Source organism: Haliotis cracherodii, unplaced genomic scaffold, assembly GCF_022045235.1.
Source record: "Haliotis cracherodii isolate W230 unplaced genomic scaffold, xgHalCrac1.p SCAF_7, whole genome shotgun sequence".
NCBI lineage: Eukaryota > Metazoa > Mollusca > Gastropoda > Lepetellida > Haliotidae > Haliotis > Haliotis cracherodii.
The window spans coordinates 52437700-52462281 of NW_027266330.1; the positions used below are offsets into that span (position 1 = coordinate 52437700).

The following is a 24582-nucleotide window of genomic DNA, read 5'->3' on the forward strand; positions in this document are numbered from 1 at the left end:
CTATTCATTGAAAACATCTGTGCCAAAGTCCATCTCCAAACACATCAAATGACAATCAAACAGGTACAATGACATTGTTGTTTAACTCATACCAAAATACACAGAACAACTTAATTTGATTTTTTTTGGCCATTTTGCCAAATATTACAAAAGAAATGAAGATGCATTTTGTGTTTCAGCATAGCATAGCATGCATGCATATTTAGAGGAAAGTCACATTTAGTTTTAGAACATGTTTCATGATGTGCACATGTAGCATATTGGTAAATCCAAGAAGGCACATTTGGAGAAATTTTGAGCTGGGCTCTTATACCCCGTTCACATGCACAACATTTACTTACGTAAGTAATTTTACACATGAGTAACTACACATACTTGCGTACATGTAAATTTACTATGCGTTCACATGAAAAGCATCTTAGGTGTGTAAATAAAGTATGTAAATTGTGTAAGGCACACATATTCATCAGTCTGTTCACGACTTTCAACATGAAAAGATTGTTTTCGAATCATGAGAACTTGAGAAGAGAGTTAACTTACAGAAATTTTCGCATAAAGCAACGTGTTTGATTTAATATGTACACCAATTTTTTACTCATTGAGACCCAGAAAAAACACTGTCCACCCAGCTCGGGATGTCAGCATAAAAGTTGGTATTGCTGTAGTCTTAGCGTCATTTTCACAATAGAGAACTGTTTACAATTTGTTTGGTGTTGGCAAAACAACAGATATATTAATTAGATCATCCTCTGACGTTGGCATAAACATTCACATTACAACATATACACGCAGTGCAAATTTACATTTACATTTGCACCTGCTCCAGACATGATGTAAATTTGCTCCTTGTGTTAACGTGACAAGTATACTCACGTATGTATTGAGGTGCATGTGAACGGGATATTCGGGCATGTGTGTCGCAGTCTAAGGCACTGAATGCGGCTGTCGTCCCTTGTGACATTATAAAACATTTGATGCTGATCGAATGAATGAGGGGGAACGTAGCTTGTTATTGAGGCAGCTGTTTTATAATTATACTGTTGAGCAGAGAACTCAGATCGGATTTTAATGAAATTTGTGCTGGCCAAAGGAGGCAACTTAAAAAAATTATTGATCGGGTGGTTAGGCTGGGTGACAGGCTGTTAAAATTTGACACGTTATGCATTTGAAAAATTCCCCACTGAATAGAGTATCTTTTTTTATATTTATCAATATGCTGATGATTTGTGGTTATCGGTAGGAGACATCGTTTGGTTGTCAAAGTCTATGCATAGTTACCTCCCCTTAGACTAGTGCTAACACATTCTGGGTAATCTAGAGTTCTGATTATGATGAAATTGTATGGCTTTTTACTATTAAACAAGATACCCCTCATAATAGTATGGCATGCTATTTCACTATTGAATTAGAACTTCTGTGATCGAACAAGGATCCGATTGTATCCAACCTGGACCGCATCGATCCGTGGTCTAGTGGTAGAGCGTCCACCTGGAGAGCGGAAGGTTCGATCCCCGGCCGCGTCATACCAAAAGACGTTAAAAGATGGTACTTGTTGTTACCCTGTCTGGTGCTCGCCATTAAGGGGCTAAAACAAGGACTGGTCGGCTTGGAGTCAGTATACTGTGTCTGAGTGGGGTATTCATGTTAAACTGCGGCATGGTATCGCATTGGGCTAGCACTATAAATCGGCATCAATTCGGACCAGTACAAGCAGCCACACACACACATACACGTGCATGCACGTCGCTATATAAGTGCAATAATCTTGGACGCGACGTTAAACCCAATTTCACCTCACCTTAAACCCACGATGAATCGTTATCATTGGTTCACCTGCATGCCAATTGGACATATATGTCCCTAAAACAAGACGCAGTTGCTGCGCCAAAGGAGATATATGTCCTCCTGAAACATCATATGAAAAGAGATCCGTGAAGATCCGGGGTGGAATAGGTCTTCAGCAACCCATGCTTGCCGCAAAAGGTGACCATGCTTGTCGTCAGAAGCGACTAACGGGATTGGGTTGTCAGGCTCGCTGCCTTGGATGATGCATGTCATCGTATTCCAATTGCGTGATACGATGCTCGTGATATCAATCACTGGATTGTCTGGTCCAGACTCGCTTATTTACATACCGCCGTCATATAGCTGGAATATTGCTGCGTACGGCGTTAAACAACAACAAACGAACAAACAAAACATTTTATTATTATCCAAAGATCATATCAATTGCAACATCGCAAATAATAGTAAATTTCCAAAAGGTGTGTGTGTGTCTTTTTCACAACTCTACACAGCTCACAAATTCACCATGTTTATACTTTCGCTCAAATGTGCCGCCATTGAAATATTTTTGCAGTTTGAACTAACTGCACCGACTGATTGAAAATCCCCATTTGAAGGAATGTTTGAAACCTTCAAAACTATAATGGATAAAAACTTGAAGATATCAAATCTCTATGCATTGATAGGCTTAGTATTGGAAACACACTATAAATGACCAGTTTACCGCATCTTGCCGAGGCAAGCGTCACCACTAGCCTATATCAAAGCCTAGCTAGTTTACTGGAAACAAGACTTTGATGAAAACCCTATTGGACGCTCTTGCCTCCAAAAGATGAGATTATCGATGATGAATGGAGTTCATTTTTTTATTGACTACATTCGTGCAAGGCATTTTTCACATCGAGTCACAAAGCGTATTAAAAATAAACATTCAGACAGTAATACATACCCACTGGCATCTGTGAAAACGTTTGTGTGAAACATTCCCACTTCTCACATTGATGCGGCATAGAATAGACCATCAGCAACCCATGCTTGTCGTAAAAGGCGACTATGCTTGTAAAAGGCGACTAACGGGATCGGGTGGTCAGGCTCGCTGACTTGGTTGATGCATGTCATCGTATCCCAATTGCGTTGATCGATGCTCATGATATCAATCACTGGATTGTCTGATCCAGACTCGATTATTTACAGACCGCCGTCATATAGCTGGAATATTGCTGAGTGCGGCGTAAAACAACAGATAAACAAAAAATCTCATATTGATAGGTATACTTATATGTCCCATTAATTAATGCTTCTCATAAAACATCAAATCTACAATCAAGTTAATTCTTTACCATATTTACATTGTCATTTAGGGAAATGATTGAACTTTTGTAGTGTGAAAGGATTTATATTTTAAATGTGGTAAATGAATTACCAACTATAATTTTGTAAGTTGAAAAATTTGTAAAATTACGTATAATATTGTGGTTGCGTGAAAATACAGCAGATCTAGATCTACTCTTGGAAAATAGGCTAAAATATATTAACATTTTGAAAGAATGACACAGCATATTGCTTACAATTCTGCAAAGCTCACAAATACTCCTCGAACAAGCGCGAACAGGCAGGGAGGGAGATTTCACCTATTGTGATCTAATTTTAGAAACATGACTTGGCGGAATCCAGAACGAGGCTCACGTGGGTATTCCCTGACTAACGTGTTTTGGATGTCAAATGATTAGGCGTTTAGTTGCAACGATGCCGCCGGTGGTGAAGACGTTCGATTACCTGGTGATCGGTGGGGGGTCCGGGGGGTTGGCGAGTGCCAGACGTGCCGCAGAGTTTGGTGTCAAGGCGGCGATCATCGAGGAGAGCAGATGGGGCGGTACTTGTGTGAGTTTGAATGTATCCGGGATATTTGTAAATCCTTGTCAAGTCCATTCGGTCAATTACACAGGAATGACGAAAGAATGACATTGTCATTTTGCAATCTGTTGTAACACATTTATAAGCATTTCTGTATATGAGAAGGATCTGTCAATTATCTTATTTTCTAAATGATACAAACTTTTTCAAATAGCAAAACCAGCCTTTGGTCATATAGATCCAGTGTATTATGTATGATACTACAAATAATTAAGTTAATTTAGATCTCCATTGTAAAAAAATGTAGATACCAGATCATACAAGAGAAAAGTTGCATGCCATGTTCCAAATTTTTATGTTGTTTGTAGTCCTGACATTCTTTTATTTTGATAATTACTAAATCTACTTGTGAAAACAATCTCCAGCTATGATAATCACAGAAATAAACAAAAATCTTGATCAAGATCTGTGTTCGGAGTCCTGCAGCTCAATCTATGATCAAGTTTGATAGTAGCATTCAATATGACATGTACCTTGTCTAGCCAAGAATATGAATAAATCATAAACACCTTAAATATCTCACAAGACAATATCATGTAAGAGTAAATTCTGTTTGTTTCTTGTTTAACTCTGCTCTCAGCAATACTCCAACGACATCTCAACTAATACCAGATTGCGTCTTTAAACAAAAAACAAGTAAAACACTGTAAAGACGCAATATCCAGCTATTAAGATCACTTTACGATGCATGATCAACGAGCTAATGCTGGAAAGTTGTGTTTATGTCAAATGTATTTTTTTCAATAATACTACTGTCATGGCCTTGATGCAGATGTCAAGACATAATCTCATGTGATACTAATTTAGAATTTAATAATTTTTTTGTTAATAGCTTTAACTCAGATGATCCAAAATGAAGTTGTTTAATTGGTTTGTACACATGCTTTATACCGGACAGCTATCCGCCATGTTTGATTGAAGCTACTAATAAGGACGCATGAGACAGCATCACTATTTGAAAAATCGGCTTCACATACAAAAGCTTTTAATTCCAGTCGTTTAGTGGGGGGCAAGCCCCCCAAACCCCCTTTTATTTTAGCGAGGCGACAAAAATTGTGTCTAAAAAAGTTAAAAACTGTTACAGAGGAATGAGCTTGTGCACATCCCTTACCAAAATGGCGGAATATACTGCATTCTTTCCATAACTTAACTCCATAACTCCGTTAACTTATATCCCGTGAAGATCTGAGTTAGAATAGGTCTTCAACAACCCATGCTTGCCGTAAAAGGCGACTATACTTGTCGTAAGAGGCGACTTACGGGATCGGGTGGTCAGGCTCGCTGACTTGGGTGATGCATGTCATCGATCCCAATCGCGTGGATCGATGCTCATGATGTCAATCAGTGGATTGTCTGGTCCAGACTCGATTACTTACAGAAGGCCATCATATAGCTGGAATATTGCTGAGTGCAACAATCCAAACAAACCAAATCCATTAACTTAGACACCACGGGGTCATGACACCAGACAAGATCTGCAGCTAGAATCTAGTATTCCCAAACAGGTATTTGCCATTTTTCACCGGTAAAATAATGCTTGGACCAGTAATTCATGTGACAACGCTCTATGTCCACACCTGGTTTGAATCATCAAGTTGATACGAAATATTGGGTTGAATGTAATGGAGGATTAAAAATATTTACCAGCCCGGGTCCAACTCAGTAAGTCCATAATTTGTGTCATGATCTAAAATATAAGTACTCGTATTTGAAGATGAGTGTCTTAGGAAGTGAATCATATTGTTTCTGTTGTTACATCATGAAGCATGCTCTTTGCTGAAGCATATTATTAGTTGTGGTGTCTTTAGTTGCCATATACAGTGTCGTTAGGTTAGCAGAAAATTATTGTCAACACATCAGTGTGAGGTTAAGGGTCAAAGGGAGACTACTCTTCAAACCTTAGAGGCAAAACCTTGGTGATAATTCTAACTATAATCTTTATCAATAAAGTCACAAACATGATCTAAAAAATTTTTAATGTCCTTGCACATGACAATTAATTATATCAAAATACAAAACAGTGTTGAATAACAAATTTCTGGTTTAGAATTTTCAAGTGAAATAAGTGAGGTGGGTGTAGGAAAATCCAAAATGGCTGTTGCTCTCGGTATATAGTCTCATATTAGGTCAGAAACAACCGTCTTGGATTTGTACTGACAGTATATGGGCTCTTGTGGGGTTCCACATTCTGCTCTCTGATTGGTCAATCTCACTTTAAGGCATAATAAAAAGTGTGATACAGATTTGGATCGGGGATCTATAAGAAAAACGACCGCCTCCGTGGTCTTGTGGTAGAGCGTCCGCCTGGAGAGCGGAAGGTCCAGGGTTCAATCCCCGTCTGTGTCATACCAAAATACGTTAAAAGATGGTACTTGTTGTTACCCTGTCTGGTGCTCGGCATGAAGGGGCTAAAACAAGGACTGGTCGGCTTGGAGCCAGTATACTTTGTCTGAGTGGGGTATTCATGTTAAACTGTGGCATGGTATCTCAGTGTGCTAGCACTATAAATCGGCATCAGCCCAGACTAGTACAAGCACACACATACACACACACGTCGCTATAAAAGTGCAATAATCTTGGACGCGACGTTAAACCCCATTTCACCTCACCTATTAGGAAAACACTATTGGACAGGCCGTAGTTCTGTGTAGTGACAAGTCAATATCAAAATCATGATAACGGAGCGGCACAAAGATACGGTTACTGCAGATATGTGTATCCTTTTGTATAAATACAGCAGTTCAAGATATGATCCGGTCAGACGACCACAGGGTTGGGTCTTTGGGTCCTTGTTTTCCAAAAAATGACCTCAGCAGAAGTAATTTTTCGTGTATCATTACACCCCTAATGAACACAATGTAACTGCTTGAATATTTAGTAAGTAAATCTGACTTGGGTAAAAGGCGACCATGCTTGTCATAAGAGGCTACTACCGGGATCACGTGGTCAGACTCGCTGACTTGGTTGATTTTTTAATTGCATGGATCGATGCTCATGATGTCAATCACTGGATTTTCTAGTCCAGATTCAATTATTTACTCAGAGCGCCATCATATAGCTGAAATATTGCTGAGTGCGGCGTTAAACAACAAATAAACAAATGAAAACAAACAAAACATATTTTGGGGGTGAAGAAAGTGTACTTCAAACGATGTGTTTTTTCAGGTAAATGTGGGCTGTGTTCCCAAGAAGATAATGTTCAACACAGCCATGCACGCAGAGTTCATTCACGAACACAAGGAGTACGGCTTCGATGTGGAACTGAAGAGGTTTGACTGGAGGTAATGTTGATAACACTGGCGAGATATGACCCCTCATTATGTTTTTTATTTTAGCCACTGATAAAGAAACTAGTCAGGGATTTATCCAGAGCTGCTTACAGAGCTACAGATAAGCAGCGTATTTGTTAAAATACCCCCCAAAAATATTCAAAACCTAATTACCTTCAATTAACTCAAGTAAAAATGCAATAACTCAAAAAGTTATCTGGAGCTCTGTGCTTATTAATTCGGACCCATATAAGGCAGTAAACATTCCCATATTGGAATTAGAAACATCCTGAGTGACCGGTCATGTATTACAGTGGGGGGATGTCAGAGGAGTTTGATGTACTAATCTACTGACAATAATGACCCTCCCCTAATGCTTGTCATATTTTTGGGTGACCCTACCCATGTCCTTATACATTTCCTTCATGATCCTACCTGAAAAGACAAAATGCAATAGAATTTTCACAATTTTTTATAAAATGTAATTTTTTTCAATACCCTCGCCAAATAGGTGTATTTTTTTGTCATATTGATTGGTGACCCTCAGGATTCCCGCTGACTCACCAACCCTATGATAAATGACTGGTCCCTAAGATCTACGAGTAATGGTCAACTTCTGTATTTCACTGATAACAAGACAAGGGTTGAACATTTATGAAAAATGTTACTTGACCAAGGGCAAGTATGACCAACATTCTTACTTGCCATAGGGGTCACGGGTGGCCCAGTCGTCTAAGGCGCCGCAATTTGCTGTGCAGAGTTGCATCCCTTGGGCACGCTAGAAACCTATGATTGTGGGTTCGCCCCGATTATGTTTCTAGGTTTGTCAGCACCATACCCGTGCTCGTGGGTTTCACCGAAGTGGTAAACGTCTAAGACCTACATCACTTCGGGCTTTCCTCCCACATTAAGCTGACACGCTGTGATATAACTGGAATATTGTTAAAAGGGGCGTTAAACCTCACTCACTTACTCACCTCTATTTGAAATTGTACTCGCCCAAAATCAAGCTAACAAATTCAGTCAATGTTACATCCACAGAACTGAGAATCACAGACACAGAGTTCCCTCGCTATTGCGACCCTCAATATACAGCTAACTCGGTTATAGCGCGGTAACAAACGGCTCCCAAAATTTACTTACATTTTTAAGAAACTTTTAAGAGTTTTTCACTGACACAGTGACACGATAGTCCACTCGCATTCATCATTAGGGCAGGGACGATACACCAGCTGTGCGATCCAATACATATCACGATACCTTGGTCACGATACGTGTATATACTCGTATCTGTAATGCTTCTGTAACCCATACTTTTCATAGACAGGATAGTCAAATACCTGGCACAGTGATGATTTACAGTTAGCAGTGTCAAGTATGGCGCAATGGATGAAAGGATTTACTTTTTTTACTTCGAATTAGTGTTTGGTGTAACAACCATTGAAGTAAAATCATTATGTTTAATCCCAAAATTGAAAAAAGAAAACAACCACTTTTGTAGAACTGGACTGCCACTGTGTCTGAAAGCGGATGGTCAATGGTCTGATTTCCTGTCTGAATCATACAGATGTTCAAATATTGTACTTGTTGTTACCCTGCCTGGCAGTCAGCATGAAGGGGATATAACAATGACCTGTGATTGACATTGTAGCGGCAATAACATTTCCAAGTCCCGTGATGGGATTTGAACCATTTTCCTTCTGATCCGAGGTCGAGCGCCTTGTCCACATGACCAAAGAGCTTCTCCCTGTGGGATGACTCTATGCCCTGCTACATACTTCCCTGTCAACAGAACCCACGACTCGGGCCGAATAGTAGGGTACTGAGACCAAATTTGCTCAAATCTAATGTGAATGCGCTCAGCCCCAGTTAGCCGGCAATTTAGCAGCCATAAACTTTCTGAGTCCCGTGATGGGATTCAAACCACAGACTTTCTGAAAGTGCTGTCATTACCCGGTCAATGGATCAGTGTGCACTCAACAATCATTCTCAGCTTCCCAGGGAGTATACATCCCACGCTGCCTGTGAGGCGCTAGAGGATATACAATCACTTTCATGTTGCAATGTCTTCTGGTTTCAGTGTTGTGAAGAAGTCCCGAGACGCGTACATCAAAAGGCTTAACGGGATCTATGAGAGCAACCTGGATAAGGTGAGACACTATCAGCATAGGTGTGTGGCAGTTGTGTCCTGGTGCGATGTGGGAGGAAAGCCTAAGTGATTTACCATTTTGGCGAACCCCAGCACGGCTACGGTGTTGATAACACTAGAAGCTTTGGATTTGATCACACTGTCATAGGTTTCTTGCACACCAAGGCCAAATATTTTTTCTTTTTTCTTTCATGGGCCTGCCGCCGCTACTGAAAGGCATCTGAATAAGAAATAAGTTAAACATAAATGTATTTATTTTTTATTATGTCTCCCGCTTGTAATATAGGACTTATACCATATAAAATGTTATATATCACTAGCAGTGATTCAAGAAGCCAGCTGCAGTTTTAACTCCAGGGCAGAATGACTTTCATACAAATAAATATATGATTGACAAAGCTATGTATATTTATTTTTATTTCGACCGACCTTGTGTGGAAAAGCTGGAATAAATCCGTGAAACATAAAAGTAAAATAGTGTGCCCTAAGTGATGCCATTCTGGTTGGTGCAGTGACGGTGACAGTGATGATGAAGATGATTATGTGCATGTACAGTTGATGGGGATCCAGGATAAAATAGTCCACATTCCTCTTTGTTTGTCATAAGCTTGAAAAAAGGTTACTAAAATCGATTGGTGGTCAGACTTTGTAGACTGTGAGTCACCAAGACCTGATGGCATGAAGTGTGTGTCACCAAGTCCTGATGGTGTGGACTGTGTGTCACCAAGTCCTGATGGCATGGATTGTGTGTCACCAAGGCCTGATGGCATGGATTGTGTGTCACCAAGTCCTGATGGCATGGATTGTGTGTCACCAAGGCCTGATGGCATGGATTGTGTGTCATCAAGTCCTGATGGCATGGATTGTGTGTCACCAAGTCCTGATGACGAGGATTGTGTGTCATCAAGTCCTGATGGCATGGACTGTGTGTCATCAAGTCCTGATGGCATGGACTGTGTGTCATCAAGTCCTGATGGCATGGACTGTGTGTCACCAAGTCCTGATGGCATGGATTGTGTGTCACCAAGTCCTGATGACGAGGATTGTGTGTCATCAAGTCCTGATGGCATGGACTGTGTGTCATCAAGTCCTGATGGCATGGATTGTGTGTCACCAAGTCCTGATGGCATGGACTGTGTGGCACCAAGTCCTGATGGCATGGACTGTGTGTCACCAAGTCCTGATGGCATGGACTGTGTGTCACCAAGTCCTGATGACGTGGATTGTGTGTCACCAAGTCCTGATGGCGTGGATTGTGTGTCATCAAGTCCTGATGGCATGGACTGTGTGTCATCAAGTCCTGATGGCATGGACTGTGTGTCACCAAGTCCTGATGGCATGGACTGTGTGTCACCAAGTCCTGATGACGTGGATAGTGTGTCACCAAGTCCTGATGGCATGGACTGTGTGTCATCAAGTCCTGATGGGATTGTTGCTCATCCTTTCAGTCACTGGTTTTGCTCGATCACATCAAGGTCATTTAAAGGTCACCTTTATATTAAATGTTGCTGACTACATTGAAATCTATCCACTCACTCACTCACTCCCCAATAACAGCCTGTATTACTACAATTCTATAATACCATCCAGGCTTGACATAGGTCAAGTTTATCAAGAAATACTTGTCTGCCATTGTTGGCTGTTTGTCCAGACTTTAAGTTACAGTAGGTCTTAATTTCAATCTCATTAAAGTCAGATCTCTTACTGTGATAAGATATCTCTAAGGAGATCTTAGGATACCTCCTTTGGAGGTCATATCAGGTGAAATTTCTGATCAAACAGCATATGAGGCTTCTAAATTATAGTATGAGTGAGCGAGGCATTAAGACGAGCATATTTGATTTCTGTATTTTGAAAACAAAATAATCGGGCACTTCTGACTGTCAAAAATAATCCTGTGCCCATATCTTGTTGATATGTTATAGCTCCTGTCATTTCTGCACCATGGCATCTACGTGGAAATGGGAGTACAATGAAAGGAAGACTTGAGTTTTGTGTTGGTTTTCATTTGTACACCTTTCAACGTTCAACTTAAGATGGTAAAAAAATGAAGACACATTGTTTGAGAAAGCTGACACCCTTCATTTAGATTGTTTCCTCAATGTTTGCTCAGCCTGAATCTGACACAGTCCTCAATGGAGGGGGCAGATCTTGATGCAGTGAAGTTTTTTGGTTGTTTGGTTGGTTTGTTGTAACGCCGCACTCAGCAATATTCCAGCGATATGACCCATGCTTGCCATAAAAGGTGACTATGCTTGTCGTAAGAGGTGACTAACGGGATCAGGCGGTCAGACTTGCCAACTTGGTAGATGCATGTCATCGTATCCCAGTTGCGTGGATCGATGATCATGATGTCAATCACTGGATTACCTGGTCAAGTCATATAGCTGGAATATTGCAGAGTGTGGCGTTAAACAACAAACAAACAAACAAACAAATAATAACACTGATCTGATTGCAGAGTCGTCCGATCCTCGCCTTGTGTGAGAGACAGGTGGTCTATTGTCTGCAGGAATTGAAATGTTATGCTTGTGTAATTTACAGTCCAAAGTGGAGAGGATAGTCGGCCATGCCACATTTACAGATGACCGCTGCGTGGAGGTGAATGGCCAGAAGTACTCTGCCCCGAAAATCCTCATAGCAACTGGTGGACGTCCAGTCTTCCCCAACATCCCAGGTACAGACACACACAGTATATATCTGGGGCAAATTGTCAGCACTGATACCCCAAAGCTTTACCCCCGGTACCTTTCTGCAAGAGTTACTGAGACCAAGAGGTTCAAGTTCCATGAGCACCTCACTACATCGACCGCCTCCGTGGTCTAGTGGTAGAGCGTCCGCCCGGAGAGTGGAAGGTCCGGGGTTCGATCCCTGACCGCGTCATACCAAAAGACTTTAAAAGATGGTACTTGTTGTTACCCTGTCTGGCGCTCGGCATTAAGGGGCTAAAACAAAGACTGGTCGGCTTGGAGTCAGTATACTGTGTCTGAGAGGGGTATTCATGTTAAACTGCGGCATGGTATCTCAGTGAGCTAGCACTATAAATTGGCATCAGTCTGGACTAGTACAAGCAGCCACACACACACGTACATGCACGTCGCTATATAAGTGCAATAATCTTGGACGCGACGTTAAACCCCATTTCACCTCACCACCTCACTTCATGCAAACTTGTACACCAAGGTCGTGCAGCATACATGTGCAAGGTCAAGGTTAGTGACTGTTTCTTGCTGTAAAAGGCGACTATGCCGATATGGAAAATCAACCCGTGAAGATCCGGGGTAGAATAGGTCTTCAGGAACCCATGCTTGCCGTAAAAGGTGTCTATGCTTGTCGTAAAAGGCGACTAACGGGATCGGGTGGTCAGACTCGCTGACTTGGTCGATGCATGTGATCATATCCCACTTGCCTAGATCGATGCTCATGATGTCAATCACTGGATTGTGTGTTCCAGACTCGATTATATACAGACCGCCGTCATATAGCTGGAATACTGCTGAGTGCGGCGTTAAATAACAAACAAATAAAATGAATACCTATGTACGTGCAAATGAATACCTGGGCCATGAAAATGTATACCTGGGCACATGCACCTTCTATTGTAAGACAGATATAAACACCTGTGACAACAGTAGTGTGTGAACACACACCTCCCTGAGACAAGGGAGTTAACTGACTGTAAAAATCAATTTCCCACCCTTGCCGAACTAGGCTGGAATTTCAGGGTCGACCAAAGCACCACCAGTGGCTATTAGAATTATGTCCCTTCTATGTCCTTCCTATTGACCAACCTGATTCCACCTCTCACATCACTTGCATTTGCTTCAAACAAAATGGCAGCGCCCAGTCAAGACGATCTGATCGATAATTAAGATCTCTATTGTAATAAAACGCACCTTACCTTCCAAAGTGCATCAAATCAATTGAGCATATGCATACACTCGTTAGTCCAAGGGTCATAGCAGCTTGGGTTGTATACCCAATAAATCAAGAGACATGATTTACCATTTAAATTGTATTTTTTGTTCTGCTAGGCATTGTTTTACACCCAGGGATTAAGATTACCTTGTGTGTTTTCTCATAAACTAAGTGGGAAACAGCAATCAGCTGAACACACATTTTCTTGGAATCTACGGGTGATTCGGTTAAAACTTACCCAATGATAGAACTTTAAAGGATTTTGTTGCAAGGATCGGGAAAAATTGAATCTATTTTTTATCAGGTATAATATATTCCCATTTTATGTAATTTTAGTTGAAGCTTTTACTAAACATATTTTAAATAGTAATAACCCTAAGCATAGCTATTGCTGGTTATTTTTTTCACATGGAACAATTTGACCGGTCACAGTCAAGGCTCCCGCTCCCGCGATCACGAGGACTACATGTTGACATAGAATCGTCAAACTACAACAAATATGACTTTTAACGATTTAAACTATGACATTTATGATATATGTATCCATTCTCTGTCAACTAAACTTTGTTTTAAAGCGCCAATAGTAAGGCTGAGGCGGGTAACTCGGGTACTCAGGTCGGGTGGGTCCTCAGTAAGACCCGGGTACCTACAGGACTACCCGGACCCACTGTTAGTTACATGATGTATTGGTTAAGCTATAGGTCACTAATGCTCCCATTCCTTCTGACTTTTATATGTTTGAATAAAGATAAAAATGCTTTAAAATTCAGTGTATGCATGGCCGGATCGTTTTACAAGTGTATCCAATACATTTTGCCAGGGCTAAGGTCAAACTTTTCCAAATTGGACAGTTTGGACCTATCTCTAAATATCTACAGTGTGTATCCGGGTAGGGTCGGGTAATAGGGTGGTGGGTACCCAGGTAGTAATGTTGGTCTCGCCCCAGTCCTAGTTAATAGCGGTAATCTGACCGTGGTTGCTGTTAATAACGGTCTTCCGATCCCTTCACACACGATTTTGCCGAAATTAATTAAAACAATATTAAAAGGAATTTTGAATAAAATTAATGAAATAACTTACAAACATAAGTCCAGATATACAATGAACACTTTTTATAACCAGACAGTGTAATTACATGATTGATTTGCGTACTTCAGTACGGATTTGTTGACCTGGTATTTCCAGTGTTAGGTGCTCACGGTAACATCAAAACTCATCATGGCATGTATAATGCGCACCCCCTTCTACACAGCTGTGCTTTTTGGGAAAAAAGTGTGCACTATACTCACGAAAATACAGTACTCCCCAGGGAGCTGAGAATGATGTTTTCAGACAAAAAAAAGAGAGTAAAAGATGATTAACAGGATCGGGTGGTCAGGCTCGCTGACTTGGTTGATGTTTATCATCGTATCCCAAATGCGTGGATCGATTTTCATGATGTCAATCACTGGATTGTCAGGTCCAGACTCAATTATTTACAGACCTCTGTTTTATAAGACTTTGCAATTCCTGCAGACGATGAAAATCTGCATGTTGAAATCCATGTTGTTTACGAACTACAGTGTTCCCTCATTATTGAGCCCTTCAATATAGCTCTAACTCGATTATAGCGAGCGGTAAATCATGGCTCCCAAAATTTACTAACATTTTTAGTAAACTCAAGTTTTCCAATGACAAGATGTTTTCCCCCATCTCAGAAAACATTATCAGCTGATCACCGCGATCACGTAACACTGGAAATACCAGTCAACAAATCCGAACTGAAGTACGCAATTTAATCCTATTATCATGATAATTATAATATCTGGTAATAAAAAAAATGTTCATTGTTAACTGGACTAATGTTTGCAATATATTTTTTTAATTATATTCAAAATTTCATTCAATAATTATGATGATGTTTACAATAATTTTGGCGAAATTGTATGCAAAGTGATCGGTAGATCGCACAACTCACTGTTATTTACAGCAACCGCGGTCAGATTACCGCTATTGACGCCTTGAAATGAACTTTAGTTGCAAGAGAATGCATCCACATATCATAAATGACAATATATAGACTCGTTAGTCCAGCCAACATGTAACTCCTGAATTCCAGCCTAGTTCCTCAAGGGTGGAAACAGGACTTTTACAGTCAGTTAACTCCCTTGCCTCGGGAAGATGGTCATTACATAGTTAGGTCGCAGAAATCCAAAATCAACAGGTTTGAAGGATTTCCCCATTATGGTGTCCACATTCGACGTATAGGCAAGTAACTATGGCAACTGCTCTCCTTAGCAACGAAAGATTAATCCTGATATATTACTGATAGTGTACTAAAAGAGAGTTCCAGTGTGAATTCTACTCATCACTCCCCCATAAGCAATGTATAGAGGATATTTTATGATAGTTCATGTCATACTATGTTTACAACACGAGCCTCTCAATTCCAGTATTTCCTAAACGAGGGCGAGGTAAATACCAGAATTTTGGCACGAGTGTCATAAACATAGTATGACGTGAACACTTATATAATGTTCTAGTTATTACCGAAGAAGATGTCCACATACAGAGACGAATTTTAGTGTTTACCTACGAGGACAACAAGATGCAACATCATTTGTTGAATGACGTCAACAATCTTCAGCTATGAAGTTGTTTCTAGTGTGACATTCTGACCTCACGTCACAATAAATTTTGAATTACGTCAACAATGCCGTCCGGATGATGGAAACAATACACTGTTGTCTCGTGAAGTGATACAGTCCTAGGCAGGGGTCCGGAAAATATAAAATCCCTAGGGTACATATGATTTTAATTAACCCTGATATGTTTTCCCTCGTAGGTAATACAATGGGATATAATTGCACATCAAATACATGTTTGTCGGAAACTGCTCTTTGTTTACATTTCAAATAGACTATTTGTTCAAGTAACCATGGTAACAGTGCTCAATGGTTTCCTTTGCAGGTGCAGAACATGGTATTTCAAGTGACGGCTTCTTTGAACTTGAAGATTTACCGAAGTAAGGAACTGGAACCAGCTTGACCTGGGACCATTTATTATTCTACCATGACCTTGAAGAAGTTATGATTCTGATCAAAACAGGGTTAAATTCAGGTGTCAAATTCCATTTGATACCTATAAATTAAGTCTTTTCACACAAAAACATGCTTATTAATACATCTGTTTATCGATAGCCTGCAGTTACCAATGGCTGTCGAAATCCATCAGAACTTTATATGTTCTATATCAGAATATTATGTGATGTTTTTGGAGATTATTTTGATGACGTTGACCTTGCCACAGACTAGTTTGATGACAAAACTTAATAGAGGTATATCTTTTGCACACAAGGAGAATGTTCATAAAACTTTTAGGGACTTCTTCATGTCGTAATTGGTAGGGTGGGTGATGATGATGATGATGATGATGATGATGATGATGGAAGCACATACTTTGTTCATGAGATGTCGGGGGAGGGGGGGAGGGTGGGATGGTGATGATGGTTCTAACTTATGGGGGATAGGGGCACTCATCCTCACAATGTCACCCCATTCATCAGAATATGTGAGTGTTCAGTTCTGCCAAATTTGATTTGGTCTGGTTAGAACAGGTAAACTATATGTGTATCTCATAATTAATAGTGATCAAACTTTACACCTCTTGGAATTGCACTACTCATATTAGTCTGAGTTAGTTTGAGAGTGAGTTGGACTATAACATGGTAGCGAAAATACTGTCGGAAAAGCTAGAAAAATGCTTTTCTGGTTCATTTAAAGACTAGGAATCATGGGGCTTTTAAAATAGCATATATCAAAATAACGCAAATCTACCAAATTTTAGCTATCCTAACCGCTACTTTGATTATAAGCCTGAAGGTCCCGAGGTGATGACCTCATACCTGTCCCAGCTGTCCCGAGGTGATGACCTCACATCTGTCCCGAAGTGATGACCTCACAGCTGTCCCGAGGTGATGACCTCACACCTGTCACACCTGTCCCGAGGTGATGACCCCATACCTGTCCCGAGGTGATGACCCCACAGCTGTCCCGTGGTGATGACCTCACACCTGTGCCGAAGGGATGACCCCACACCTGTCCCGAGGTGATGACCCGACACCTGTCCCGAGGTTGTAATGTGTGTGAAACTTCGTACAATAATGCGCTATTTGAAGGGGCGTGGCCTAAATGCAAATGTCCGATTGGGATTTTAAATTTTCCGGACCCCTGGGTGCATTCATGCAGCTGGGATTACTTTATGTGATTATGGGAGTCACCTGCTGCCTCAAAAACAGCAGACAAACAGACCAGGGCCCACTTGCACAAAGCGATCTTAGCGCTAAGATGATCTTAACTCCCATACTTTAACATAGGCTTGCAATAGTCTTAGCGCTAAGATCGTTTTGTGCAAGTGGGCCCAGGACAAATAGCTCTGTGACATGATCTGTCTGGCCCCACAGGAAGGTGGTGGTGGTGGGTGCTGGCTACATAGCTGTGGAGCTGGCGGGGATATTTGGAGCCCTTGGAGCCGACACCTCAATCTTAATAAGATACGACCAAGTAGGTATATTTCTCACATTCATTGAAGACTTCTGTTCAAACAGTATACAGGCTGGGTGTGGGAGGAAAGCCTGAAGTGATGGAGGTCTTTGACGTTTACCACTTTCATGAAACCCACCAGACAAATATTGTGCTGACAAACCTAGAAACATAATCAGGTCGAACCAGGATTCCAACCCATTATCGTAGGTCTCTGGCACGCCTAAGGGAGGCAACTCTGGTTGGTGCAAAGAAGAAGACATGGAAAATGATTGTGTTCATGTGAAGTTCATGTTCTTCAAATTCTCTTCAGGAAACTGGGCTTTGGGGTGGTCTAGTGGTTAAAGTGGTTGCTGGTCACACCAAAGACCTGGGTTTGATTCCTCACATGGGTACAATGTGTGAAGCCCATATCAGGTGTCCCTGCTGTGATATTGCTGGAATATTGCTAAAAGTGGCATAAAACTATACTCACTCACTCACTCATTTGCTAAATAAGAGGCTACAAAATTCAATAGGTTATCAAGCTTCTCGGATTGTGTGTCATCAAATCCTGTTTGCACGTCTTCCCAAGGCAAGGGAGTTAACTGAAACAAAAGTCCAGTTTCCACCCTTGCCAAACAAAGCTGGAATTTCCAGGCTCGATTGAAGCACAACCAGTGGCTCTTACGAGTTATGTCCCTTCTATGTTCCTCATGTTGACCAATCAGCTTCCACTTCAAACAAAGTGGCTGTGCCCTGTCAAGACGATCTGATCGATAATCAAGATATATAATGTAAGAAAACAGGTCTTACCCTGTGAAGTGCATCAAATCACTTGAACACCTTGATCAAAAACTTGAAAACAGAGCTCCAGATGACTTTTTGAGCTACTGAGTTTTTACTCTAGGGTTTCTATTTTAATTGGGTTATTACATTTTTCATTGGGTAACCAATGTTTTTTCACTAACCTATTCATCTCTCTCCTTGGGTTTTTCCCCAAATGAGTGAACAATTTAACATTTAAAAAAAATGAAATAATCTTTTAGATGTGTATTACTGTTCTAAATATAAGCTTGGCTCGGAAAGTAAACTAGCTTGTAAATGCTGAAAAAGCTTCATTGGGTATTTATTCGTGCTGTTTTTATACATTCGAGTTTTTCATTTAATGCATGCGTTTCTGTATGCAAGTTAATTGCAAGTAATTGGGTTCTGAATATTTTTGGGGGGTATTTTATGCAAATAAGCTGCTTATCTGTAGTTCTGTTGAAACGATTTGGAAAATATCTGTCGACAGCCAGTTGGCGGTACACATGCTTTGCAAATCCTGCAGTCGACCAAATTCTGCATGTTGAAATCCATGTTGTTTACGAAACAGATGTCAACATTGTTACACGACTTTGACGGGACTATGTATAGATCGCAAGCACAGCCAAAATGGAACTCCGAAAGGCCAGCCTAGTTTAGCTGGCCCCATGGTTTTTTGTATTGATGTGTTGAGAAGGAAGGAAGAACCTTTACATGATTTTGGCTTCGGATTTGTGTCTAAAGTTACAAACCTGATATTGTATGCAAGAAATGTCAATTATCAAAATTGGGCAGCACCACATACCAGATTATCAAAGCTGCATTTACGAGTTGAGTTACAGTTTAAAAAAAATATTTTTATCTTGTTTGTTTCTAATTATGATTATATTTGAATTTAGTGTTAGTTTTTAGTTCTCAGTATTTATGTCATTAAAAGCGGATCTTAGTTTCCAATACTGCTAAACAAGATCATAGGACATCCCATCGCGGGTCACATCTTAACGATCGGAGCAATCAAAACGTCGCTTAACAGTTTGGAAAAGTCACAATGTGTTTTCTATTCATTTAACTTTGATAAGGTTTAGATGGGGTATTCCAAGCGACAGTTATGGACTGTACGACTGATTCCATTAAAATCATTGTCTATCTCTTGCTTCAATGGGATAAAACATTTAAAACTGTAGAGACTTTGCATAGTCCATTGGAAGTCCTGCTGTACAATCTCGGTCATCTTTTAGATGTTCCAAAATTTTAGTTTTTCAACATGTTCAAATTTTGAATAAAAAAATTCGTAAAAATAGTTTCCAAGCGTAGTCTGAAATGGTAGTCGCCTCTTTGAAACAATTGCCGTAAAGATAGAGTAAGCTGCTTTTTGATTGGCTAATAATGACTTCTTCTAATTACTTCATTGGTCAGTCAAAGTCAGTCAGTCAGCGAAAGGTCGTCCTGATGTGACTTGTAATGGGATCTCCACAGATCTATGCTTGGTGATAGCAAACACTAAGATCTGATTTTAATGAGATTTGAAAATATGTTTTTAACAATGCTGACAAATATTATTACATGGCTGTCTTTCTTGATGTTTCAAGCTGTTGACTACGCATCAAGATAAGCCACAGTGATGTGACACTATTTTCTTTATTCTGAAAGGTACTAAGGACATTTGACTCAATGATCAGCACAGCTGTCACAAACAACCTTGAAAGTGGAGGGGTCAAGGTCAAAAGGAAGACACAGGTATGTGTTGCTAGGAAACAGTCTCAAGCAGTCAACAATAGTCACAGATTTAGAGCATCTATTTCAGCTATCAATAAGTAGCGCTCAACATTTATAATTGTAGCTTGGATTAGCTGAATTCCAATAACTTATACCTAATCTGTTTCATCGTTAACAGACCCATGAAGATCTGGGTTAGAAGTGGTCTTCAGCACCCCTTATTTTTCGTAAGAGGCGATTGGGTATTCAGTAGAGTAACAATACGTATCACGATTCGTAGGTCCAGATATGTATCGCGATATGCATGTTTACGTCAAATCGCGTTGAAATGTCTTGACTATAAATAATTCAGAGCAGGTTCAAAAGGAAAAGCTAGCTGCAGAAACAAGTTCGTTGCGATTTCTTTATTTTTGACTGACAAGAATGTAGGGAGGTACTATTAAACGAGCAGTAATGTATTTGAGTAAGTGTATCGTCTTGTATCGATGCAGAATAAAATGTATCATGTATCATATCGGCGCATGAATACTCACAATGCACTGATGTATCGTTTCACCCAGTGTTTAGGTGCGGTGACTTGGTTGATGCATGTAGGTCGATGCTCATGTCAACCACTGGATTGTCTGGTCCAGACTCCACAGTCATGTACCGTATTGGACGTAATAAGCGCCCAGGGCGCTCTCAAATTTAGAAATAAGTGGCTCTTATTAGAATATTATTTTGGTGAAAAAAACAGAGTTGAAAGATAAATTTTGTGGTTTATGCTGACAGCCTGAACTGTTTATATACGAGAGATACATCTTTCGGGAATTTAATTGCCCATGATTGAGGGTGCATATAACACACGAGTGTGTATCATACGCGAATAAATAAGTGTCATGTACATTGATCAATTGGAAGGGGTGCTAATTGGTATTGTTCACTAGCCAGTATATTAGCAAATATCGCCATGGGCGCTTATTAGTGCGGAGCGCTTATTACGTCAAATACAGTAGCTGGTATATTGATGAGTGAGGCAGTGTTTTGGGGGCATTCAGGGAAAGATGAGGATGATACTGCCTCTTTTTTCATAGCCGTGCCGTCAAAGATTATGAAAGCTTTAATTTGTTGCCTGAAAGTATGTATGAACCCTGACCTCACCCAGAACTCCTTCTCTGATGTTGCTGTATGAAGCTACTGACCTTAGCCTACAAATGCTTCAATGGATCAACCCCACTGTGTCCAATGGAACTTTAGCCTAAATATAAGCCATCTCTCTGTTCTGAAAGTGAACACTTGCTGCAAGTTCCAGAAACTAACTTGAAGACTTTGGGTCATAGATCTTTCGAATACTGTGCTTCAACACTTGAGAATCTTCTACCAACAGAGTGTAAGCCGTCACTCCCATCGTTCAAGGCACATCTAAAGATCTACCTTTTCAAGCAGTACTTTTCAGTCGAAATTCAACGCCCCTCACCCCCAGACATGACATTTTCCTTGCTGTAGCTCAACCTGCTACAATGTATGTAGTCTTTATTTTTGGTGAATGGAATCTGGCACATTATTATTATTATGATGATGATGATGATGATGATGATGATGATGATGATTGTTATTGTTTCAGATCACCTCTGTGACCAAGGAGAGTGATGGCAGCCTCACCCTGGAGACAACGACTGGTCAGATTGCAGGGGTCACGTGTCTGCTGTGGGCTATTGGCCGAGTTCCCAACACGGACAATCTGGGGCTGGACAAAGTGGTCAGTAGATGGACTTGACAGAACCCCCTCCCCTCATAGGACCTGTGTGTGTCCGCTCTTCTCTTTGTCACGACTAGAGCTACTGACAGTGCCCTCTCCCCTCATCGGACCTGTGTGTGTCCGCCCTCCTCTTTGTCACGACTAGAGCTACTGACAGTGCCCCCTCCACTCATCGGACCTGTGTGTGTCCGCCCTCCTCTTTGTCACGACTAGAGCTACTGACAGTGCCCCCTCCCCTCATAGGACCTGTGTGTGTCCGCTCTCCTCTTTGTCACTAGGGCTACAGATCAACCCACAGTAAACTTGTGACAGCGTGCAGTGTAGGAATTACAGTCCATTTCTACACCTCCGATTGGCAGTAAATCACATTTGTTATGGCTATAAAAGTGCTGTTGTGTATCTGGACTTACATATGTACTTCTTATCTTCCTTTTATCCAAATTCTCATTCAATTTTGTTTACGTATATTTCGGCAAAATCGTGTATTGACCGATCGACAAATCACATCAACTCACCATGAACTCGCCATGAAACGAACATTAGTTGTTAAAGATACAAAGTTGTCGGTCTTCCTGTATTGAAAATTCCTCCAAGTTTGTCCATGACATTAAGTATTTTCAAAACGAAATCACCCATAGATCGGGGAGAAAACTGATTGATATTTCTGGCTTATTTTACAAGACACAGACACATGTAATCTTAATCTCTGCGTTTTAAACATTGTCCGGCATACAGTACACAAATACCACTGAAGTTGTCAATCATTATGTCTAGTGATGTCTTACGGGAAAACAAGCACACAAACTCGAATTGCTGCCATGACCTTTAAACGAGATGTGCAGTTAAGCAGTATGCATGTAAAGGGAAGTAACTGCATGCTGAATTGGATGGCATTGTTTTTAAGTATTGTAGCATTTCACTGCCAGGGTCCTCGGTTCAAGATGCAGAATATTTAAGGTTGTTTTGGTTTTTTTAAAATGGAAATAAAAACAAAATGTGCAGCAGACTTTGTGGTGATGCAGTGGTACAGGAGAGCCAAGATTATTATTTTTTAGCCAAACTGTGATACATTTTAAAGCAACTCTGGACAATTCAATTATTAGTACAAAAAACTTTCCTTCAAAAGACTCACTTACTCATTCACTCACTCAAATCACATCACTCAATGTAACCCTGCCTTTATGTGTGAGATGTGTGTTACCATGGTTACAGGGGGTCGAGCTGGACAGTCACAAGAACATCCTGGTGGACGAGTACCAGAACACCAAGGTCAAGGACATTTACGCATTGGGTGACGTCTGCGGCAAGGCCTTGTTGACACCAGGTAAAATTCCTAGATATTTTAAACTTATTCTTTTATCCTGAACAAGTTTCCAGCTGATCAAGTCGCACAAGATTCAGGTAGTATTTGACCCATTGTTTATTGTGGTGACCATGGCGAAGACTGGGATGTGTTTGGGTAAGGTGTTTTATTTGAAGCTGTAAACTTGTTTAAGATCGTTTCCACACCAAGATCGAAGATGAGGGATGAAATGCATAGAGTGAGATAGAATTAGTACTGTAAATCTTGAAATTAACAAGAGCGTGAATTAAATGCGAGTGCTAATAAGCGGTTCATTTGGTGTGTGATTGGATTAATGTAAGGTGAGGATTCTCCTATAAACCTGACAGAAGACATTTTCTTATACATAAATCCACTGATGCTTGAGAGGAGGGGAATGTTGCATTCATATTGAGTCGCATTTTTGGCTAGGGGCCAGCGGTCGCATTCTTTTGGAGACACATTAATTTTACGATTTACAGTATATGAACATACATGTACAATTTATTGTAAAATTTACAATTTCATCATACATGTAATTCTATTCTTTCTATTCTATCTGATGTGATATAGTTTGCAAAAGAATAGTGGAATAAAACCCAACTCACTCACTCATTCAACACATTCTCCTTTTTGCTATGAGCACGATAACAAGTGACTTCTGATGCCAGCCATTTAATTGTGCCCAGTTGGTTTCAAAGTGGCAAGTCAACGTCTTTCGGTCAACATCATTTCATAGCAGTAAAGAATTGGGATGTGTCATGTATTGGAATCAATAGAATAATCACCCTAGACAAGGTGGATGTGAAGTTTTTGGGCCTGATTTGCAATTTCACTTTAGAAACACCGATACAAGGCGAGCGGTGCTGTATGAGTGTCTGGCCTTGTGTTAAGGTATAATAGGATACTGCATTTCCGACACTTGTGAGTGATCTAGAAATATTTAAGCAACAACACAAGGATCTGTCATCAGACCCAAACTGCACGAGAGGTCACTCATTATATCAATCACTGGTTTGTCTGGTCCAGTCTTGGTTATTTTTTGTAGTTGAAATACTGCTCAGTGTGACATTAAACAGCAAAAACGAACGAAAAAATCATTGTTAACAACATTGCTATTGTTTCTGTTTACTGTGTTGTATTTGAGTGATAACGACACAGTGATTGTCTCATCAGTACTTGCTTGTGTGGATCGTTGTTTGTGTGGATCGTTTGTGTGGATCGTTGTTTGTGTGGATCGTTTGTGTGGATCGTTGTTTGTGTGGATCATTGCTCATGTATTTGGTCAGTGGTTCTCCCGATTTTTATCAGGCTGCCGTGTTAAAGCTGAAATATCACTGGCGTAAAACATCATGCACTCACTGTTTCAGTTGCCGGGGGCAGCGATGGCACAGTTGTCTAAGGTGCCGCTATTCGCTGTGTAGAGTTGCACCCCTTGGGCACACCAGAAACCTATGATTGTGGGT

At 40.5% G+C, this 24582-nt stretch overlaps 1 protein-coding gene across 1 annotated transcript in view; it reads left to right on the top strand.

The window, feature by feature from the left end:
- Positions 1 to 3461: 3461 nt before the first annotated feature.
- The window catches only part of LOC139447530 (glutathione reductase, mitochondrial-like), a 30473-nt gene continuing 9352 nt past the window's right edge, over positions 3462 to 24582 (top strand). Inside the window, exons 1-9 of the mRNA XM_071228935.1 lie at positions 3462 to 3666; positions 6865 to 6980; positions 9049 to 9118; positions 11662 to 11794; positions 15985 to 16039; positions 17477 to 17576; positions 19992 to 20078; positions 21661 to 21795; positions 23008 to 23119. Coding sequence (XP_071085036.1) covers positions 3508 to 3666; positions 6865 to 6980; positions 9049 to 9118; positions 11662 to 11794; positions 15985 to 16039; positions 17477 to 17576; positions 19992 to 20078; positions 21661 to 21795; positions 23008 to 23119 — 967 coding nt within the window. The 5' untranslated portion in view covers positions 3462 to 3507. The remainder of the gene's footprint in view (positions 3667 to 6864; positions 6981 to 9048; positions 9119 to 11661; positions 11795 to 15984; positions 16040 to 17476; positions 17577 to 19991; positions 20079 to 21660; positions 21796 to 23007; positions 23120 to 24582) is intronic.